The following is a 23,777-nucleotide window of genomic DNA, read 5'->3' as shown; positions in this document are numbered from 1 at the left end:
GAGGATGAGGGCCGCTGTTTCTCCATTGTCCATCAGGGCTCGGATGTCATCGGTGGCGGCGATGAGGGCGGTCTCGGTGCTGTGTTTGGCTCGGAAGCCGGACTGTGAGGGGTCGAGGGATCCGTTTGTCTCGAGGAAGGCGGCCATCTGCTTGTTGACGGTCTTCTCGATGACTTTGGCTGGAAACGGGAGAAGCGAGATGGGGCGGTAATTCTTGAGGTCGGTGGGGTCCGCTGTTGGTTTCTTGAGTAGAGCGCTGAGTTCGGCGTGTTTCCAGCTCTCAGGGAAGATGGTGGTGTCGAAGGATGTGTTGATGATGTCTCGCAGGTGGGGTGCGATGACAGCGTCGGCCTTGTTGAAGACGTGGTGAGGGCAGGGGTCGGTTGGTGATCCGGAGTGGATGGAGTTCATCGTGCGGATGGTGTCTTCGGTGCTGATCGGGGTCCAGGCGTGGAGGGTGGTGGTGGGGGGTGGTTGTTCGGTCGTGGTGTGCGTTGGTTGGTTGTTGAAGCTGCTGTGTATGTCCGTGATCTTGTTGTGGAAGTATGAAGCGAGGGAGTTGCAGAGGTCTTGCGATGGGGTGACGTCGTTGTTTCCTGCGCTGGGGTTGGAAAGCTCTTTCACGATGTTGAAGAGTTCCTTGCAGTTGTGTGCGTTGTTGTCCAACCGGTCCTTGAATGCTGTTTTCTTGGCGGCGCGGATCAGCTGGTGGTGTTTCCGGGTGGCAAGTTTGAAGGAGGTCCTGTTGTCCGGTGTCGGTTCCCTTCTCCAGACTTTCTCGAGGGCTCAGCAGTTCTTCTTGGAGCTCTTGAGTTCGTCGGTGAACCATGGGGCCTTCTTGCTGCCGGGTCTGCTAGGCGGGGTCCTCAGCGGGGCGAGTTCGTCCACGCAGTTGCTGATCCACTTCGTGAGGTTGTCGGCGGCCTGGGTGGGGTTCGCTGAGCTGGCAGGAGGGTGCTGGCTCAGGGAGGTGGCGAGCTGGTCTGCTGTGATCTTGTTCCAGCTTCTGCGGGCGGCCTGTTGCTGGTGATGGTGGGTCGTCGTTCTCTTGAAGGTGAAGTGGACGCAGCTGTGGTCCGTCCATTGAAGCTCTGTGGCGTGGCTGAAGTCGATGTCTGTGCTGGATGAGAAGACGGCGTCGAGTGTGTGTCCGGCGAGGTGGGTGGGGGTGGACACCAGTTGCTTGAGTCCCAGGTTGGCGAGGTTGTCGAGCAGGGTGCTGGTGTTGCGGTCGTTGTTGTTCTCCAGATGGAAGTTGAGGTCTCCCAGGAGGATGTAGTCAGCGGAGGGGAGGGCATGCGGGCTGACTAAGTCGGCGATGTCCTCGCTGAATTGCGTGCGTGGTCCAGGGGGTCGGTAGATCAGGGTGCCTCTGAGGGTGGTGTTCGGGTTGGTGTGGATCTGGAAATGCAGGTGTTCGGCGCTGGTCAGGGTGTTGTCGGTGCTGGTCCTGAGACGGATGGTGTTCCTGTGGATGATGGCGATGCCTCCTCCCATCTGGTTGGCGTTTCGGTCCCTCCGGACGATCTTGTAGCCCTCTGGGATAGCGATGGCGATGTCAGGAGCTGAAGAGGCGTTCATCCAGGTCTCCGTGAGGAAGGCAACGTCAGGGGCTGTGGCGTCTAGGAGGTTCCAGAGTTCGATGGCGTGTCTGTGGACGGAGCCGGTGTTGAGCAGGATGCACTTGAGGTGGGTGCTGCTGGTGTTCGACTTGGCGGGTGCTGGTGCGGGGCTGGTCCGGATGCAGGAGAACTTGCAGGCGTGGCAGCTGAAAGGTCCGTGGGTACGTCTTGGAGTGGCTTGATGGCATTCTGGGAGTCGGCCGGTGTTGAGAGCGATGAGGGTGGCGGCTGAGTACGTCAGGCGGGTAGGTCGGGGTCTTCGTGGGCCAGGGGTCCTGGCGCTGGTCGCGATCCGGTCGCGGACGGGCGCAGACGGGCTTACCTTTGGCGCGCCTTCGGCGCACAATCGGCGCGCCCGCTGCGCGTGACCGCTGCGCGTTCGCACGGTCGCCATTTAAGGCCAAGTGCGCGGGTGGGCGGAGCAGCTGGGAGGCGGAAGCGGGGAGGGTTACAGAAGAGAAAAAAGGGGCGGGGACAAGCGGCGGTGGCGGGAAGGGAGGGCGGAGGGCGGCGGGGTAGGCGGACAACAAGGAAGGAAGCAAGAACACGGGGAAAATACCAATTAAAACAAAACAGGCACAAAAAAACGCAAAAACAAGGGCAAAAAGAGGGAAAAACAAAGCAGGCACAAATTAACGTAAAAACAAAGGGCAAAAACAACCGCAGCGGCGGCAGCCGGCGATCGGCAAACGAGGCAGCAGCGAGGCAGAGGGCAGGCAAGGGGCACATGCAGCAGCTGGTGGCCGTGCGGCGCGGGGGTGTCCCACAAGCATCCGTCACATATTAGACCTCGTTGCTGCATATATAACTAGGCAGAGCAAACACTGGCGATATATGGACGAGACATGCATGCTTTTCATTTGAGACTCATTTTTATATTGGACTTGCTTTGGGGTTTCTTTCATAGAGGGATGTGTAAGCCTACAGGCTTTCTAGCTGGGGGAGGGACCATCCAAACCAAAGTTAATGAATATGACCCAATAAGGGTGAAGGTAACTTAAACTGCTCTTACCAGTTCTATTACTGGCTTTTTTAAACTTGGGCATTGTATATTCCAGTACTCTCAATTGGCCAGATTCCGCAAACAATTCAAGTAACATAAATTGAAAATGATCAATAACATTTCTGAATTGATTATCTGAAAGAGCAAATCACTGGTATTTGGAACGAGGATTTGATTGCAATTGATAAAGCCAGTGGGGGTTGACTTGAATCGACGCAAGTTGACTTGGGCTGAGGTATTACAACTGAGGGAATGGAGGGACTTGGATTGGGATTTGTTGCCACAGCTGTCCTTATTATAGACCTATAGAAATGTGTGGGTTATATTGGTGCATTTCTCTGACCTGTGTAAATGTTTCTCTCCAGAGAAAGTTCAGAAGGAGTTGTCTGCTGTCTTTGGTGAATCTCAGGTCATTCACTATGAGGACCGAAAGAGGGTTCCATACACCAATGCTGTAATCCATGAGATACTACGCATAAGCAGCATTGCGTCCACTGGAATGATTAGGAAGACTGCGAAGGATATGTCGTTGCAAGGGTTCAAAATTGAGAAGGTATGTATGAATCAGCATTGACTGACAAAGGGGAATATTTACAAGAACTGACGCATCGGCAATGATGCTTCCGATTTCTTGTTTCCTGCTGCAAATACCCTAACAGCGTCATGGATGCACTGTATTTACAATACAGTGCTCCATGGTGCAAAGATTCGAGGATGCATCAGAAATTCAGATGCATATTTTGACTCTAAAGTGAGGCATTGTTGGAGTTGGCCGTAAGACTGAGGCAACACTAGCAATGCATCAGAACACAGAGGCGAGTAGATCCTTATGCCTGGTTTGAAAAGGCGTAGGGATTTTGACGCAGTCAAGTCATAGAGTGACACAGCGAAAAATTGTAGATTTCACTGCTTCGGTTGTACGTGGCTTTAAATGTGGGCATGCCTACCCGGCACACATTATACCTGGTGCAGGTATAATGCGACGCAGGCTTCTAAAAACCGGCGCATTGGGCCCAATGCGTCAATTGGTAAATATAGAGCACTGCGGAGCACTGATTGCTCCACCGCTGCATTAAAAAAAATTAATTAGGGGGCGCTAGAGGGCGCACTGCGGGATGGCTGGCTAGTCAGGCAGCTCCGCCGGACGGTTCTGTTTATCCGTAATAATAACGTGAACAAGGTCACGGAACCCTCTGCCAAAAGGTACCATCGGACGGCGGAAGATGAGCGGCGCATCCTGATACCCTTTTCGTAGCTCTGTGAGCGGGTGCGGCAGAGAAATCCGAGAACCAAGCTCCGCCATGGTCCGCGACCTATGCGAGCGGGATGGCGGCTGCCTGTAAGCGGTTGGGACAGTGACAGTGACACGCGTCACAGAGCCCCGAAGCAGCCTAATCACGGACCCGTGAGTACTCCTTACAATACACCACGATGCTGGCGAAGGCTGTCGGACTAACTAACGCAATTATGGCATAAACACAATCTGGGCTCATAACGGCGACTGATCACCAGACCCCTCCCGCTTCATGGGGGAATTATCAAGTCCGGGACTGTCTGCAACATCGCTGTGCTGCCTGTACTGCGCCGCTGCGAGAGTAATCACGGCCGTAGCTGCCGTTCAGCAGCGACTCAGCAATAAAGTGTTCATTGCAGGGCAGCATTGTGGCTAAAGGCACGAAACATATTCCCCGAAATGGCGGTGCCCGCTCAGAGATAACACACCGCTGACACCGGATCATCTACTGAAACGTTGGTTTGTGTCTGCAGCAACCACGCACACACATTGATAGACTTTTGGAAGTGATCTACACCACGTTTTGGAATGTCGATCGTGCCGGTCGCGCATGTGCAGCGCCTGTGTTAAACACGTTGATGTGCCCAAATTAACGCTTTATATGTCACACCACGCAATATAGCACTCGGTTGCTAACCTGACAACGGAACAGCTCCTGTGTCTGTCCCCGCTGTGAATAGGCGGCGGCTACCTGCTTAGTGCACCAGATATATGTAAAACGGAGACGGCTCCTTCCAATATTTTGCTCCTTTTACTTTAAGTGACATTAACCACGAGCAAATACAGTGGCAGGCTTTCCAAACCGCTGCTGAGGGTTAACAGGAGCTCTTTTAATACTGCAGGAGGATACTGTCATACCATTCAGCGCTGTGTTGTACCGCTCTCTCCATGTCTGTGACTGCTCTTTAATGTGATACACACAACAGTCCACCAGGGCAGAGACCTCCAACTTCAATGTCACTGCCTGTCATTTTCACGTGGCACTAATGGCAGTGTAAATGCCCTCATTGCCTTCTTCATCTGCACTGTTCGACCGTCTCATTGGCGCCAAAACGCGTAACTGCTGATCTCACCTCTACATGCTGTCAGGGCACCGGTGCACAGCGTGCCTGCTCTATGAGCCTCTACTAGCTGCATAACCCATCATCACAACATACAAAGGTGCAGATACCCCGCAGGATGGGGAAACCGGACAAGCAACAACCAAAGCTCAACTTTGAACAACGCCGGACTGTGAGAGGGTCCCATCCCCAATCAGACACAGAGACTGACTCGGAGCGCACAGCGCCTAACAGTATGGAGGTGATGTTGAAAGCAATTCAAGACAGCCTGCAGGATATGCATGGTAAAATGGACCATCTAACGACGCGATTGGATAACATGGCGGCCAAGGTGGATCGACATGGAGAACGGCTGGATGAAGCAGAGACAAGATTGTCTGCAGCGGAAGATGAATCGCGTGCAAGCACCTCTAAATGCACGGGATTTGAGAAGATCCTAGAAGTTATTAAATCCAAGTCTGAGGATTTGGAAGCGAGGTCACGTCGCAATAACATACGTGTAGCGGGTGTACCAGAATCAACAAACATTGGTAATATGGAAGCTTATGTGGAGGAAATGTGCCTATCCCTGTTTGGCAAAGACAAACTGTCCCAAGTCTTCATCGTAGAAAGGGCACACAGGACACTTGCACCGCGACCACCTCCTGGTACACCACCAAGACCCATAGTGGCCCGCATACTAAACTACCGGGATAGAGATGCAATACTACGTATGGCCCGGGAGAAAAAAGATCTTCAATATCAATCCAACAAACTTGCATTCTATCCCGACTATACGCAAGCAGTCCAACAGGCAAGAAGAGAATTTAACGGAGCGAAGTTGAAATTGCGTGAACTCCAGGTGGACTACGCCATGCTCTACCCGGCTCGGCTGAAAATCAACTGGGAAGGCAAATCCACGCTGCTCACCTCACCCAAAGCAGCAAACGAGTTCATAAAGAAAATCGCGAGCCACCGGAAAAGTGATCAACGTCAACAGCAGGATCAAGAAGAAGGCTGACCACAGGGAGAGGATGCAACGCACCGACTAATCACTTTGCCGGACTATGCGCAGCTATACATTGGGGATGCTACCAGCCCCTAACTGGTGCGTAAACTGTGTTTAAATATGGCATCAGCGGGTAAGGATTGTTTGCACTGCACCATTAACTGCTACTGAAGGTCCTGCACCACACAACAGGTATGTATAAGTGTGCAAACTATTGTCATATGGTTATTACGTTTCCATAGATTGTGTTAAGTTAGCATGTGCTTATTAAATGTTTAAACGCCATATTTTCTTTCTGCTTCGGTTTGCACACGACACCTAGTTGTTATTACAGCTTTTAGCCTAGACGAAAGATGTGATTTATTTGAGAATAATATGTTATTGCACTGGTATCAGTCGCGCCTGGAACACTTGGTACAACTGTCTGCACACTGAGAACTGCACACTCTCCGAATAACCTAACACAAGGTTGCTGCAGGCCTGATCCTCGCAACACGTTAGTCATAACACAAATAATATTTGTGCCAACATTTGGCTCTACGTGAGTTTAAGATAGAATTACAGGGAAGGAATCAACACACTTGATGCTTCGCATGCTGAGAGCTGGTAGCGGTTGATGTGATCTCCTCCTACTGAGACTTAGAGGTATGGGTCCGCCCTGTTAAGAGCCCAGACGAGACCTTCTTAGATATAATATAATATGCTAATTAGGGTGCGCGAAATATAGATGATACAGAATTCTATAGATTTTGCATCATAATATGTTATCAGCTTTTGCTTACTATGGATTAGTGACTATGCTGCTGACTCTCATTTTTATAATATGTATGTTGATATTATACAAGATACTGCGTTTGAGAATGCTGCATTGAAAAATAAACATTTCAAACTTGCACGTGTTTTCATTGCCTCCCAGTTACGGTTTGGAATGATAATATAACGAAAGAGTGTTCATGTGTTCCACGATACCTGAGGTATTCTAAGTTCATGTTCTGGATTGTCTAAGACATAGGGAAGTATTTACTGCCGATGCGATACTGTAGCTAGCTTGGTAAGGGGATTTCTGAAACAAAGGTGAGTTGTGGGTCACCCTAACTCACCTAGGTTCTAGGTCTCTGTGCACAGTTCTGTGAGAGAACGGAAACCCTGCGACATGGCGCCCATATGTTGGTTGGCCTTATAACATGACACTCGAGTAGTATATCATTCAAACCTTAACGCCTACATTCCCGTTTCCGGAAGACGGCAGTGTCGGATAAACCTACCTATTTTTGAAATAGGTCTTTTTCAAGCTTGAATCTATCTAAAACGGTTTCCTTGAATTACTACCCAGTTGTGCTACAAAGTATAATTTGTTTTTTTCTCGTTCCTGTGCTAACATGGCTCAAGCCGTGGACATCCCGCAGCATAGTCGCATTGCGGTGCGTGACCATTTGCGGATGTATGATGTTCCTTTGGATGGCTTGGCTGTGGTTCTGGTGGTGAGTGCGGAACATGCTTACCCGTACGAACTGTTTTATTCGTGGGTGACATTTCCGGCAGTGGACGCTAATTCTGGTGTGTTCCACTCATACACTGCTTCAGATGTACCGGCTGCGTACGCTCCGTACAGAGCACTGGAGGTTCCTATTGACGCTTGGCAGCATGGAGTTTGGTTTGGTGGCGCCCTACCGCACGCTTTAACCGCTCCGAGGTTGGGTCCGTTGTCCATTCCGGGCACTCCTTGGCCCGCTTTGGCTGGATTTACACCTCACCCCCGACGTGCCACTTGTAATTTGGGAGAATTGCGGCGGCTTCATGAAGTCGCGGTGGAAGTGATTAGAGCGCTTGTTCATTACACTAGCCGTAATGTTCAAGACGCGGCCCCTAGAGGCGCACAGCTTCGAGCAGAACATGCTGGTCTGAAAATCAACCCGGTCATGGTTAATTCCGTGATGGGTAAGAAGCCCCAAGAAAAGGACGATTTTCCGTTCTGGCTTGCTGAGAAATTCGGCCAGCTGGAAGCTGTGTTTCCCAATACGACTCCGGGTGATAAACACCGGATTCTTACACTCAGTTTACCGAAAGATCTGGCTCCTGACCTTGCTGACTGTGAAACCTGGGGAAAAACTTTTGCAGCGGTCTATTCGAGGTGCTATGGCTCCCCCTCTGTGACCAATCTAGGTGGGGTCCTTAAACGTGTTCAGGACGAACACGGACCGGAAGCGGCTGTTGAATTGGGCATGCGCCTGTGTGGCTCCTTTGATGTGGTTTGCGATCTGATCCTTGCGAATGTCAAGGGGGATGCAGTGAACTTTCAAGTTGCTAACGCATTAGCGTTGGTTCCCGAGGCCGATCGACCCCGACAGTTGGCAAAGATTATTGTGAAGGCTTACAGAATGGTTGGCCGCAATGCGAAGGGGGTTAAATCTTTTCCTGAAAAGGAGAAGAAACAGCCCCAGGGTCAGACATCGGATACTAGTGGTCAACAAAAGTCCAAAAAGCAAAATTGGCCTAAAAAGCAGAATCAGGGTAAGCAACAACAACAACAAACACAGGTTTCTGCTCCTGCGTCTCCATTGCCTGCGCAGTCGGATCGTGTTTATGATTTGCGCGACCGCGCGATGATTAAATCGCCTGAGAGGTTTCAGGCTTCTGACCAACGCTCTCCTCGTTCCTTTCAGGACTCATCGGCGGTGGTGGAGGGGGCGGCAGGGGCCGGGGTGGCCAACAAGGACGTGGTCAGCCCCGCCCGCGTGTCAGTGGAGATCAGCTGGAAGGCTCTACGCCCAAGAGACCACAGTTTACCACGAAAAAAGTCGCTGCCCTGACCGCGCATCGTTATGCCGAAGATAGTGAGAACGCGGCTTCGGAATCTGACGTGGGCGCTGACCTTGCTGGACAGCGCAGCAGAGATTACCATAGTGAGAGAGGCCCTCCGTCCACTGTTGAAGGTGACAGCGACTGATTCTTATGTTGTGATTGAAACAGCAGATACGCATGTTGCGCCCCCTGAACGACTTTTTGAAATTGTCCTGTTAATTGAAGGTGACATGCAGCGAACTGTAAAAGGGGTATTTTGGGAAAATCTCTCGTCTACGTATGACATTTTGCTTTCGGAGGCTGACTGGCCCCCACCTTTTGTTCTCGCAGCTCCGCGAGGGGAGGAGGTAATCCTACCCAGCTTCGCGCACACGGTGCCGCGGGTGGAGGCGCTGCATTTTGCAGAGGAGTGGGCTCTGGCGCTTGCGCCGGCTGTGTACCGCAATCAATGTGGCTGGGATAAATTGTCACCAAGCCATGAGATTCCTTTACGGTCACAGCCACAGCCTCAACCTCAATATCCCATACGGCGTGAAGCGAAAGCTTCAGTCGCAGTTATCCTTGAACAATTGGAATATCAAGGTGTAATTGAAACGTGTGTGTCACCGATGAATAACCCACTTTTTACTGTAAACAAGCCAGACGGCTCATTTCGTTTGGTTTTGGATTATAGGCATTTGAACTCGCATTGCCGTAACTGTGCAGTACAGAATACGCATGGCTCTGCGTTAGTGAATAGTCTTGAGCGTAAACGGTTCAAAACCACGCTTGACATTTCCAATGGTTTTTATGCCCACAGATTAGACGGTCTAAGTTCCCAATGGACCAGTTTTACATGCGCCGGTGTGCAAAAAATGTTTAAACGACTCCCAAAGGGCTACAAGAACAGTCCTGGAGTTTTTTTCGCACGCATTGTCTCTCTTTTGGAGAGCTTCGACCCAGTTGCTTGTTCGTATGTGGATGACATTTATCTCACAGACGACGATCTTTGGGAGCATCTGTGTCGAGTAAATAGCATAATTTGTAACTTTGCTGACATAGGTTACAAGTTTAACTTTGCAAAGTCACACATTGCAGAGTACACGGTGTTGTTTCTAGGTTACGAGCTTAACCATGAAGGGAAGGGTTTAGCACCCCATTTCCTGGAGAAATGCGCACATTTGTGCTCTCCGACAACACTGAAAAAATTACAATCTCTTCTGGGCTTTCTGAATTTCGGAAGGACATACATTCCGGAATATGCCCAGCGTATCAAGCCTTTGTATGCTTTGATACAACCATCTTTTTCCAAATCATGCTGGCTGCCTGAGCATTCGGCCATTCTGCAGTCTTTGCAGGCTGATTTGCTCGCTTCTGAATACCTACAGACTCGTGATAACCAGACCAACCTGGTGATAAGAATTATCCCTGGGGCGGTGGGTTTCATGTACTTGACTTTTAATGAAGGAGATACAGTACCTATTGCTTACAAGTCACACTTGTACACTTCGGCTGAATTGCGTTTTTCCACTGTGGAGAAAGTTTTAACGGCTGTGCAGATGGCAATTCTTAAGGAACGTGCCCTGTCACAAGGAAAGCGCATGTTGGTTGTTACCCCGTGTCCTGCCTTAGAGGCGGTTACGAAAGCCAGTGTACCTAATTCCAAAGCTTTACACCCTCGGTGGATTCAATGGGCTGCATCCTTGACGTCCCAGGATGCCACGTTTATTTTTGACGCCACTTTACGGTCACAGGAGTATTTACAGTATGAATTTGTTCATCCTGCTCCATTAGCAATGCGGCCGTTGGAGGATTTCCATTGCATCATTTACACTGATGGTTCGGCGCAGGTTGCGCATGGCTCTAAACATGCCTACGTTTCCGCTTGCGCCATTGTGGTCGGTGCCATGGTGAACGATGAGTTCAAGTCCAGTGTCGTGCACACGCAGACGCTTGGAGACTGCACCGCACAATTGGCAGAGCTTTGTGCTCTGATGCTTGCATTAGAGTATGCAGATCCTAGTGTGACGACTTTGATCGTAAGTGATTCTTACTACTGTGTCCAGTCTTACAATGAAAACTTGTTCTTTTGGATTCAGAATGATTTTCGTGACTCCAAAGGTAGCACTATAAAACATAAAACGATCTGGGTCCGAGTGGCGGAACTTAAAGAGAAGCTGCCACTCGTGTTTGTGATTCATACTCTCGGTCATCAGCGCGTGGGGGTCCACGCTGTTGGCAACTCGCTTGCTGATGAAGCAGCGAAGTCAGCGGTATCGAAATACTTAGTTGCAGCGGTCACGAGGTCCAAGAGCAAAATAGATGATGACATCTTGGCAGCTATAGCTGCAACAGAGAAGGGAAGTAAATATCCTGCGGGATTCTCTTCTAAATACACATACCACTTAAGTCCCGATAAGGTTCCTTATGTGAGAATCCCTGAAGTTGGCGAGCGTCTAGTTCCCAACTCGGATCGCAGAGCTGCTTTGATTACAGCGGCACATGAAGGTGTGGCGTCTGCGCATGCGGGCGTCTCGGCCACTGTAACACAGCTACAACAGAGATTCTGGTGGCGGGGACTGTACAAACAGACGCGTGAATATGTTCTTCAATGTGACATTTGCCAGCAGATTAAGCCTTCGACTGCTGCGCGTCCGCCTCAGACACAGTTGTACATCTCGAATAAACCACTTGGATGTGTTTATTTGGATCACTGTGGTCCATTTTCTTCTGATACTGCGTATAAGTATATCTTAGTTGCAGTTGATTCATGCACACGCTTTGTGTGGGTATGGCCGCATCGGAGCGCTGATTCACGTACTGTCATTAAGGATTTGAGAGTCTTTTTTGGGAATTTTTGCCTGTGGTACCTTCCATTCGGATCAGGGTCCGGCGTTTGCCTCTAAGGCGTATAAGGATGCTATGGTTTCGATGGGGGTCCAAGTGAAATTTTCGAGTCCCTACAGACCCGAGGGTAACAGTGTAGTTGAACGAATGAACCGCGACTTAAAGCAATCTTTGACAGCTCGAGTTATAGGCACTGGCAGTAACTGGTTAGCCCACCTCATAGGCGTGCAGCGTGCGCTTAATAATCTCCCTAGAAGGTCTCTGGGTGGGCGGACCCCATACGAAATGCTCTTTGGTATCAAGATGTATGTACCTGACCTTGATGGGCTGGACTACAAGGCCCAGGCCACGGCCTTTGACGTAGATGAACATTGCAATGTTTTACAGAATCTACAAAAGACCAGAGACAGTCTTGCAAAGGAACATTTGCCCTCCACATCGGATGATGCGCTGCAGATCCCGGTAGTTGGCTGGCTACCCCAAGTTGGAGAACTGGTTCGAGAGAAGATCGATAACAAGAAAGAGTTTGGTCCCTCATATCGAGCACCGGTTCGAGTTCTTGGAGTGAAGGGCACAAGAACAGTCATTTTACCACCACTTCCAGGTCGTAAGGAAAACAGATTTATTTCTATTGACAATGTCAAGACACACAGGGTGGCCGATTCTTCATAGCATGACGCCGGCTGTATCCTGTCCTTCCATGGTGAGGCACTCTGTACTAGCAATAACATCTGGCGCAGAACAGGATGTGTCCCTCGAGATGCCTGTCATATCCAGTCCTTTGTTAAATAATATTCCTGTTACTAACATTGATGAGCTGACCTACACTTATCCTGCTGATTTATCGATGCCAGATTTACAGACCCGTTTGACAGGCCAGTCCAGATTCTCTTTTGACTCTGTTTCGGAAACTTCAAAGAAACCCACAAACATTGCAAGATATGCCACGTTGTTTAAAAAACATTTTTTAATTCCGCCTTGGACATACATTTGGTTGATCCTATTTTCATTCTATCTTTTTATGTCAATTGGTTTTGTGTTTTATTTTTTCCGCCTGATTGATGGTCACTACGTTAAAGAAAGAACAGGAATTCGGTACCTTAATGGAACATTGGCCCCTCTTTCCTCTTCACATTCTGCGCACAGACTGAAACGAAACTTAAATACAGTTAACATTACTGCTTGGCCTGTCCTTGACGGGATTGTGTGGGATGCGGTTAGGTTTCAGATACATGGGCCTACTGAAGTTATTAATGTTCCAAATGTGCTTAGAGTTAACATGGGAGATGTGATTAAACAAAATATACGTTCTGATGATTGGGATATTCAGGCCGTAGAAGCATTATTCTCGGATTTAAAGTATTATGCTGCCTTCGATGCTGAGGATCTGTACACAGATTCTATTAATTATGGTGATTTGTTTTGTTTTCAACACTATGGTAATCATTTTTTACATAAGACAAATTCCAGGAGGGTTGCTGTAAATTACACACAATGGGAACATTGCCCTGCTCCATTCAGTGGCAGTTCCAATACATTTCTGAAGAAATATACCTATTTTACAGACTTTCATCAGTCTAATCCCGAGTCATTTTATTTTAAAATGACACAAAAGCCCATTTCCAAAGTTAGACTTACCGATACAAAATTGCTGTATTCGATGTCCTTTTTAGACAGGTTGGCTGTAGATGGCTACGAGTTCTGGAAAGGAACAATTGACCTTAAATCGATTTGGGGTACCAAAGATTGGCAGGTACAAGGCACTGAGGCTTTGCACCGTGCATGTCTCATCCCGAATCACATGTTGTTTTTAAATTCGACCATTTTCCAGACAACATGCTTTGGATTGGCTACTGCTAAAAAATTAAATACACCGATCATCCCAGATTTAGATGAATATACAGGTTGGGGTAATTTCACTGGCTCCTCCATTCAGGAGTTGCAGACTTTTCTACACAATTCGTCCTTTAACATTTCCAGTTTGGATTCCAAGGGTTGGCTGGTATGGCAAAAAAGCGCTGATTCTTGCCAACGCCGTTTTATGGGTTTGGCTGAGGGGTTCACAAAACTCAGGCCCGATCCACGTTTTGAGGGAGACTATACTGTCACGACTTATTCTGTGGGGAAGCTGTGTCAGAATTGGTTACAACATTCCACTTTAGCTGCAGTTAAACTACATCTGTCTCAATTAAATGATAATGTGGATTTGAACGATTTTATAAAAGGCCCGGCTAAAGGTAGATCTAAACGATGGCTGTATGCGATTTACAATGAAATTTGGAAAGTTACCCAGGTTGAGGCTGCTAAACGCCTGAGAGCTATTGATCAAGCTAATTTAGAGAAAGTGCTTGCAGTTGTTGATAACAGCATTAACACGCTTTCTTCCCGAATTTACACGTTAAATAATATTGTGTCTTCTGTTGTTGACATTGTACATGATGAAGTGTCCGTGTTATATCATGGTCAAAATCAATTGCGTTCTGTGATGCAGTTTGCTTGGACACTACAGACTCTTAAGTCTGGTCGAGTGCCATGGACTTTTATGAACGTCTCATCATTATTTGCCCCATTTAATCTGACTGAAAAACAGCGCATGTTGTCAATGAGGGATGCAACGTTCTCTATGTTACATATTGAAAAATTAGAATCCCTGCCATTCTCGGTGGCTGAAGTGACTGCAGCAACATGGCTTATTCATGGTGTTATAACATTACCTTTTGCTTTGTATAAGTTTACAAATTGTATGAAATACATAGCCATTGGGCGATATGAACCATTAGGCGGCGCTTTCCTCCATGAGGCATGGTCTTTACCATACACTTACAGATGCCTGAAGGAGGGAAATGAGGTGAATCTGAATGGTGAAGAATGTACACAGTCGCCTGATCGCTCACTAATTTGCAGACACATCCAGTTGCATGGTTCTTGTAATCAGGACAAACCTAATTTGGCCTGTGTTTTGAAAGGGACACCGGTTCCTGCAATAGTTCCCACGTTCACGTTGTTGTCCAACGGTAGTTATTTACTTCTGAATAACGAGTTTTGTTGTGGGTTAGAGGCCGGTATCGCATATGTGGTTACCGTATCAGAAAGGGTGGTTTGCTGCAAGAATGTGTTGTATCCACCCACGCATGGAAATTCAGAAGTTTTAATTTGGCCAAGAATACCAACCTTGAAAGCTGAGTTCAATGGTTTAGGCCGTATAAGAGCCCTTTTGTCTCAAAAGCAGGTGGCCCTGAGCTCTGCCCGCGAAACTTATGTCCTTCACATAGCAAACACACGCACAGAAGTGCAAGCACTTTTAAGTACTGATTTGCCGTTTCATTTTTGCGAGCTGGTTCATCAGATCTTCAATGCATCCTCCACAACTAGCCTGGCTCATTTTTTTAAAATGGTCAGGAGTGGTCTCGTGACTACATTTGAGAAAGTATTTGGTATTATCCCTGCGTTCTTTCATTCTATATTCGCTAGCCTGTTTGGCGGATTTCCTGTTTTGCTGGCTTTGGCTGCAGGCGTTCTGGTACTATTTTATTTTATAAAACATGGATGCCCATCCTGCGCAAGGAAACGCACAGCCCCTACTGATGCAGTTTCGCAACCGGATGCTTGATTATTATGGATCCCTGCCGCTTGCGACTTTAAGCACGGCTTTTGGATTATCCTTCAGATTTTCCTATTTCACCTGGGTCCAGCCTGTGTTTCATTGCCTGAGCTGTGATTTCGACTGGGCCATTGATTTGTGTCTCTGTTTACCGACTTCTCCTGACGTCAACTTTGATCAGCTGATGTACCCCGTAGTGGCTCACGAGTTGGTCTGTTCTGGCGAAAGGGTTATGGCTGTGGCAGCGATGCATGGACTAATGGGTCAGTGGGACATATTCGCAGCAGCGCATGACTTTCTGGCACAGAGCGTTCTCGAGAACCCACTGAGTTGTCCTCTGATGTTGCTAGAGGATTCGGTGTTGGAGGAGCACGTATGTTCTTTCCCATTGCTTAATTGGATGGCTGAACTGTTTTCGGATGATGACAGTGATTTCATGTTGGAAGCTGTAGCTACCTATTTTGCATATTCATTCAACGAGGAATGACTCTGAATACTTCCATCATTATGGCACGTGACTTTTTAGTAATTCTGAATGGTGCCAATTTTAATACGAACATTCGATTTTTTCATATGTTCTAGGCCTGTTATTATAGTCAGGCCTCGAGTTCGACTTTTTATATTTTGTGTGGCCACCTTAGGCATTCATACATAATTTTTGTATTTTTAAATTTTACATACATTTACCTACATTTAGCTTGGCTCAATATTATTGAACTCTGCTTTCATGTCTTGCCTCTCTTAGAGTATTGGCTTATAATTTTGTCTTTTGACCGTCCTCCGATCATTGGGGGGTGTCATATGGTTATTACGTTTCCATAGATTGTGTTAAGTTAGCATGTGCTTATTAAATGTTTAAACGCCATATTTTCTTTCTGCTTCGGTTTGCACACGACACCTAGTTGTTATTACAGCTTTTAGCCTAGACGAAAGATGTGATTTATTTGAGAATAATATGTTATTGCACTGGTATCAGTCGCGCCTGGAACACTTGGTACAACTGTCTGCACACTGAGAACTGCACACTCTCCGAATAACCTAACACAAGGTTGCTGCAGGCCTGATCCTCGCCACACGTTAGTCATAACACAAATAATGTTTGTGCCAACATTTGGCTCTACGTGAGTTTAAGATAGAATTACAGGGAAGGAATCAACACACTTGATGCTTCGCATGCTGAGAGCTGGTAGCGGTTGATGTGATCTCCTCCTACTGAGACTTAGAGGTATGGGTCCGCCCTGTTAAGAGCCCAGACGAGACCTTCTTAGATATAATATAATATGCTAATTAGGGTGCGCGAAATATAGATGATACAGAATTCTATAGATTTTGCATCATAATATGTTATCAGCTTTTGCTTACTATGGATTAGTGACTATGCTGCTGACTCTGATTTTTATAATATGTATGTTGATATTATACAAGATACTGCGTTTGAGAATGCTGCATTGAAAAATAAACATTTCAAACTTGCACGTGTTTTCATTGCCTCCCAGTTACGGTTTGGAATGATAATATAACAAAAGAGTGTTCATGTGTTCCACGATACCTGAGGTATTCTAAGTTCATGTTCTGGATTGTCTAAGACATCGGGAAGTATTTACTGCCGATGCGATAATGTAGCTAGCTTGGTAAGGGGATTTCTGAAACAAAGGTGAGTTGTGGGTCACCCTAACTCACCTAGGTTCTAGGTCTCTGTGCACAGTTCTGTGAGAGAACGGAAACCCTGCGACACTATCTGGCATGTATGACATACCAAGGTTGAAAAACAGAGCAGGACACGTTCGTGCAGACAGCTCTTTACTAAATACTGAACTAAGCTGTCCATTGACATCATATGTGGCTGATGCACCCTTTGATGCACACGTGCATAATCTGACCCAATGTTACTCATCTGCACAGCGAGGCAATCTCTGTACCTACAGACTTTTCTGGTATAGACAGTGTTGCTGTAACAGATACTAACTATTGTTGATGCACAAAGGTGCAGAACACTAATGGTCCCCCACTCCTAATACGGTATGATGAGTCACACAGCTGTACCATATCATTATTCGGTCGCAGGGCCCAGGTAGAACTGTTATAAATGTCACAGCTTCATACGCTCCGCATTGGGGTACTCCCCCCCTGTTTTTCTTGTACCTACGCAACCATAACGAGTTATATAGCGTATGATCTCTGTGGTAACCCGTATATTGCAAGCTTCATATAGTTACGCTAGACATGTAAGAAGACACATGCATGCTATGATGTGACTATGATTATGTTCCTTTTTGCATTTTAGAGTGGCTGTGTGGGACTGTTGCTACACCTCTATTAGCCTTGGGCATTTGTGTGGATATTATGCACTGTTATAGTATTCATGGCGGTGTGACCTATGACCTTGTACATTTAAGTAACCGTCCACGTTCGTTATCTCGGACGGGGATGTGCAGTCCTGGCGGGCCCCCACATGGGTGACCCCCACCACAGTTTGCATATTGATGGGATGTTCATTGAGGGTATGGCCTCAGCAGATTTGGGCTGCTGTTGTGGAGCGGGGGGAGGGTGGTGGGGCTGTTCTTGTTATTTATGGATCGGACCGCTTGAGATGCATTGCCTGTAACCGGTTGTACCACTTTTATCACTGTGACTACGGTAACCACTTGCATTACACTCCTAAGCTACTAAACTTCCCCTCAGGCGGGACACAGAGAGCGTATGAATTTATATATGACCCCTATTATGGTTAATCCCGCATTTCAATCCAAAGTCCTAAACGTCCTCTCATGGAACATCAGAGGCTACGCCAATCCCAAGAAAATCCGTCGTATATTTGCCTGGCTGAACAGATGGAACGTAGACATAGTTATGTTTCAGGAAACGCACGAACCTCCACACACACATGCCCAAGTGGGGCGCAGATGGGCTGAGTCTATGCACTGTTCGAGATATTCATCTTATGCTAGGGGTGTGTCTATTATGGTTAAAAAAGGCACGAACTTTAAAGTGAGCACGACAAAAATAGATGACGGTGGGAGATATGTCATAGTTCAGGGTGACATACGTGGTAAGCACATAACACTAGTTAACACCTACGGACCGAACACGGACCCCCCGGAATTCTTCCGAGAAATGTAGCGCCACCTACACACGGCTACCGATCAGACAATACTGTGGGGCGGAGATTTCAACATTGCTCTGAACGACGCCCTTGATAGATCAGAAGGCACAATGGAACATCACACACGTGCTAGAACTGAGCTGCTAGACATCATGCGAGATCTATCCTTACAGGATATCTGGAGGGTGAGAAACCCTGAGACTACTGAGGCGACACACACATCGATAGCCCATGCTAGCTGGTCGAGGATAGATTACTGGTTGGGGACGGCTGACATTTCACTGTGGACACACGCAGTCGATCACATGCCCAAGACACTATCTGACCACAACCCTGTCAAACTGTCATTTACCATCCCTAATTTCGTGCCACCGCCATACAGTTGGCGTTTCAATTCCACTGCACTTACAGACCCACTATATGTTGATACCATTGGTAAGGCTATCAAAGAGTACTTCAACCATAATGCAGACACCACGGAAGACGCAGGGCTTCTATGGTAAGCCTTTAAGGCGACCATACGGGGAGTTTGTATAAGTACAACCGCCGGTATACTGAAAGACATCAGAGCACAGATCGCAAGATGTGAATCTACACTCCGTGCTCTAGAACGACAATACAAACAAACCCCGACACAAAGCATACTAAGCGACATCAGAACTACACTCACTGAACACCAAAACTTCGCTGCTGACGAAATTAAATATCTAAACAAGCGTCCTGTGGCCAGAGCATACGGGGAGGGTGGCAGACCAGGAAGTGCCCTAGCTACCAAAATATGCACAGGGCACAAACAACACATCATCACAAAGGTTGTTGGTGAAGATGGGCAAACTCACACCGACCAGGAAGGCATACTCCGGAGCTTTGTACGCACTTATCAGGACCTATATACCTCACGACCCACTGCCACACAACACGAAACACTACAGTACCTTGATGATATTGCTATTGGCTGGCTGTCGGATAATCAGAGACAATACTTGGCCCACCCACTGACAAAAGAAGAGATTGCTGAAGTCATAGCATCCTTACCGAATGGGAAGGCACCGGGGCCCGACGGATTCACTTGTGAATTCTATAAGACCTTCAGCGAATTACTGTCCCCATACCTAGTAGACATGTTTGGAGAAGCACTAGAAGCCCAGATCCTCCCAGCAACGTTACGTGAGGCTGTGATAATAGCATTATTGAAGCCAGGTAAAGATCCAGAGGCCTGCGCTTCCTATCGCCCTCTGTCGCTCTTAAATGTCGATTCCAAAATACTAGCTAAAGTCCTTGCCACCCGATTGCAACCGCTTATGGCCTCACTAGTTCTTCCAGACCAATCGGGATTCATCCCCTCCAGAAACACCACGCACAACACCAGAACATTATTTGCCACCGCACATTATCTTACACCATCCACCAAGGCAGCAGCGATCATGCTGGACGCTGCTAAACCGTTCGACTCAATCGAATGGTCATACCTTATAACGATACTGCATAGAATGGGTTTTCCACAGCTTTTCGTTCAATGGGTACAACTACTCTACACCAAACCAGTGGCTAGAATTAAGATCAATGGTTACGTGTCAGAGACCATTGCCATAGAGAGAGGGACTAGACAGGGTTGCCCCCTGTCCCCTCTTCTATTTGCACTGGCGCTGGAACCTCTAGCCTGCATAGTTCGACAGAAACATCACCACCTAGCACTCCAATTTCCGAACAGGCCTCTGCATATATCCTTATATGCGGACGACATGTTATTATACGTCAGGGACCCAGCTGTCAATCTGGACCCGCTCCTAAGAGTATACATCCGTTTCGGTGGATACTCAGGGCTGCAAATCAATTGGGATAAATCCTCCATATTCCCACTGACTGACTCCACCCAACGACATATGACGGAATACCCACTAGAGTGGCAGACGGACCCTGTCCGATATCTAGGCATTTGGTTCCACCGAGACCCAGAGGTGGTTATTAGAACCAATTATGGTAGGGCGATTGACGCGCTTGAAGATAAAATCGCAAGATGGATCCAACTCCCGCTATCATTGGCCGATAGGATGGCGATTGTGAAAATGGTAGTGCTCCCTAAATTACTTTACCTTTTCAACAACATCCCGATACGACCACCGAGAGTGGTTTTCAACCGCATCACGTCCATGATTTTGACGCTCATTTGGGCAGGTAAAAAAGCACGCATAAAACTAGACACATTAACTCTACCAGTTCACAAGGGGGGTTGGGGGGTGACAGATTTTTGGTTGTACTATCTGTGCGCACAGGCCCAATTTGCCACACATTGGTATCACACGACACCATACTTGACTCATGTAGCAGTGGAGGAGGGAGACGTGGCCCCTACCCCACTGGACGCTATAATAACGCATAACAGACCCCCACTCCATAACAAGGATATTAACACGATAGACACTACCAATGCTGCCTGGAAAACTCTTTGCCATATGATGCGCAAACTCCCACTCTACGCTCCGGCACTGCCACTACATCATCACCCAAATCTATCTGTCACAAGCGAAGAAGTGGGCATGGGCTTATTAAAGCAGGTGGGCTTATGCACAATGGGTGACGTCTATAAGGACGGGGTCTTTCTAAATGATCAGGATTTAGCCTTTATTCAAAATCAGACATCACTCTTCCGCTTTACATTTTATAGACTTAAACAAGCACTGAAACAACATTTTCCGACCTTCCCGAACGAACCCCAAACGATGGACACCCTACAAATGTTGATCACATCTAAGAATACCTCACATCTGGTCTCGCGACTGTACACGCAAGCACAGACGGAATTAGATCACAGGGCTACTAGTGCACTGGGGAAATGGAATGCACTGTTAGACACCCCACTTACAGATAAAGAATGGGAGGCTACATGCACACTCACGAAAATGTTAACGCCGAATGGCAACCTACGTATAATCCACTTCAAATATCTCCACCAGGTCTATTACACTCCGGCCCAACTATACAGATACGGATTACGCGAAGAAGCACGATGTAAAAGATGTGGTTACGACCAAGCAGACTTTATACACCTGGCTTGGAACTGTGTAGCGATACAAGCTTATTGGGCAGCAGTGACCGGAAAACTAACCGACATGGTGGGAGTGCCGATCGCATGCACGGTAACCAGTTGTTTATTGGGCCTGCTGCATAACGTGAAGGCGGCGCGCCGTAAATTCTGTGTCATAGCACTATTACTAGCCAAACGCAGACTATCAATGTGTTGGGATAGCTCACACACACCCCAAGTCAAATTATGGATGCAAGATATGGCGTATTGCCAAGATACTCTAAGAACATACGAGGAATCTCTACCACTGAGATCTAGACCTAGAGACTACTGGTCATACTTCACAGCGTATTTAAACACACAACTAGAGGAATGAGGGGCACATAACGTCACTGATATTACCTGGTGGCAAGCATGTGTATTACTGTATAGTGGTTTCCCATATATCGAGTCAATAGACGTGTGGAGCTGGTGTTGGAATGCGGTAGTGGACTGATCAAGTTAAGTTAAGACATTGGTTTGTTAAATAAAATTAGACAAAAACTGAGACCAACTGATTTTGTAAACGCGGCCGGCCCACAGTGGTTGTAGGCGACTTGCTGTGTACGTTAACGTATGTTATGCATGCAATCTGCTCACGGTAATTTGCTTCAATAACATGCCGCCGGCCTTCTCTTATAAGGTTGTAGGCGCTACACTGTGTAACTTGTGTGCATACAAACAATAAAGGTCTTGGAACAAAAAAAATTTAATTACTCTGTGTCAGCACTAGCTCCTTGTAAATATGCTCCAAAGTGGGAAGTAAAGTAGGTTTTGTCATCTGATAAATTACAGATATTATTGTGTTGTGAGGCAAGATTGTAGGAGAGTAGGGTCCGCTGCCTATGATTACCCCCACTTTTTGCTGTGATTCTCTGGTTTTTCGACTTTAGTAGGGCTGTGGTCCTGCTAATTAGGCCCAAAGCCTAGCTGTTCTCTCTCTAAATTGATACCATGTACTTTAGGTACATACCAGATTGGTTACTGTGTCACCCTTATGAGCCCCTGTATAGTGTACCCTAGGTACCCAGGGCATAGGTGCACCCTAGGCCTACCAGGGGCTGCAGCATGTATTGTGCCACCTCTGGTTAGCCTTCCAAACTGACATCACAGGTCTGTACTTGCAGCCTGGGTAAGGTGGTGTACTCACCCCTTACTTAGATATAGTATACCTATATCTACATATATATCCTCCTATAGCAGGCCTTGACAATCCTGGAGGCAGAGTGAATAGTTTTGTGTGAGAGGGTGCCCTAGCTTTCTGAACCATCTACTTATAGCTGTTCTATGATATAGCCATACAATAAACTCTTGAGTGCATTATAATCCTTCCGGTTAATGCTAACCTTGATTTGGCTTTATCAAAACATGTTGTGTAAGGTATCAAACACTTTGGAATACTACCCACCCCCGTCAGTTCTGGCGGCGGGGGTAGCATTCCTCCCTTCTAGAGGGAGAAGACATGTAGTTACTGTTAAACCCGGTTAAAGTTAAACAGAGCCCCAGCATCACAAAATGGATGCTGCTGCCACAGACACGAGTCTGCCCTCCTGGACGAAACTCCAGCAGGGGAAGCCTGGACAATAGGTTTCCTGTCCAGGCCTCCCCTGCTAGCACCTCCCCAGACAGGCTTTAGTGTACTGGGGCAGGGTGGGTTGCATTCAGTGAATGCTTTTCAGACACTGCCTGGGGCACTCACGGTGCTCCATGCATTTCCCAGTTCAAACCAGTTGCTGGGGTGCTCAGCCCCAGCTCTGGCGCGAAACTGGACAAAGGGCAAGGGGTGTTACCACCCCCTCCCTAGGTCCACCCATAGGAGGGACCTTAGAGTTAGTCCAACCCCTAAACTTACTATACGTATAGAACCCCAGTCCCTAGGACCCTGGATGAAAGCCTGCAACATATATCCTGGACCTTCGACATTCCATATCGACTGGAAGATGGAAGAAATCTCCCTTGTGGTCAAGGAGTGACCACCCTGTTCAAACAGGCATCAACTGCATCTTTGCCAGTCTGCATTTTTGAGGCTCTCGCCTGATCCTGAAGAATCTGCAACACAGGACATGGACTTCCAGATTTCTCTGATGCTGACCTGCGCTCCTAGGAAAGCTGAGACCTGTAGCAGACACGAGAGACGTGGAACCGGAACTCCTGGACATCCTGCATTTTGCAAGCTGCACCTACTTCCCGAGGTATCCCAAAATTGTGCATTGGGGTGCTTGAAGCCCCAGCCCGAACACCTTTTGCACCGAAGCTCAGAGGCCCACACTCTATGAGTGTCCTGTGGGCCCACTTTGTGCATTTCCGCTTGACACGTCTTTGCGCTTCCTAGTCCGTTGGCTAGTGAGCCCCCAAGAAAACCAAACATGAAACTACTTTGCTTTCCTGGTTGCTCCAGGCTTGCTCCAGCTTC

The 23,777-nt window shown here is 47.6% G+C and overlaps 1 protein-coding gene across 5 annotated transcripts in view; it reads left to right on the top strand.

Moving 5' to 3' along the window:
- Window positions 1–23,777, top strand: part of LOC147684122 (cytochrome P450 2J2-like) — a 149,321-nt gene that overhangs the window by 42,431 nt on the left and 83,113 nt on the right. For all 5 annotated transcript variants that reach the window (XR_015300982.1, XM_086944505.1, XM_086944506.1 and 2 more), the window contains one exon: window positions 2,991–3,178. Coding sequence is in view for 4 of the 5 variants with exons in the window: in XM_086944505.1 (XP_086800631.1) it covers window positions 2,991–3,178 (188 nt within the window). In the remaining variant the exon portion in view is untranslated. The remainder of the gene's footprint in view (window positions 1–2,990; window positions 3,179–23,777) is intronic.

This window comes from Lissotriton vulgaris, chromosome 11 (genome assembly GCF_964263255.1).
Source record: "Lissotriton vulgaris chromosome 11, aLisVul1.2, whole genome shotgun sequence".
NCBI lineage: Eukaryota > Metazoa > Chordata > Amphibia > Caudata > Salamandridae > Lissotriton > Lissotriton vulgaris.
This window is presented reverse-complemented; position numbering and strand designations above follow the sequence as displayed.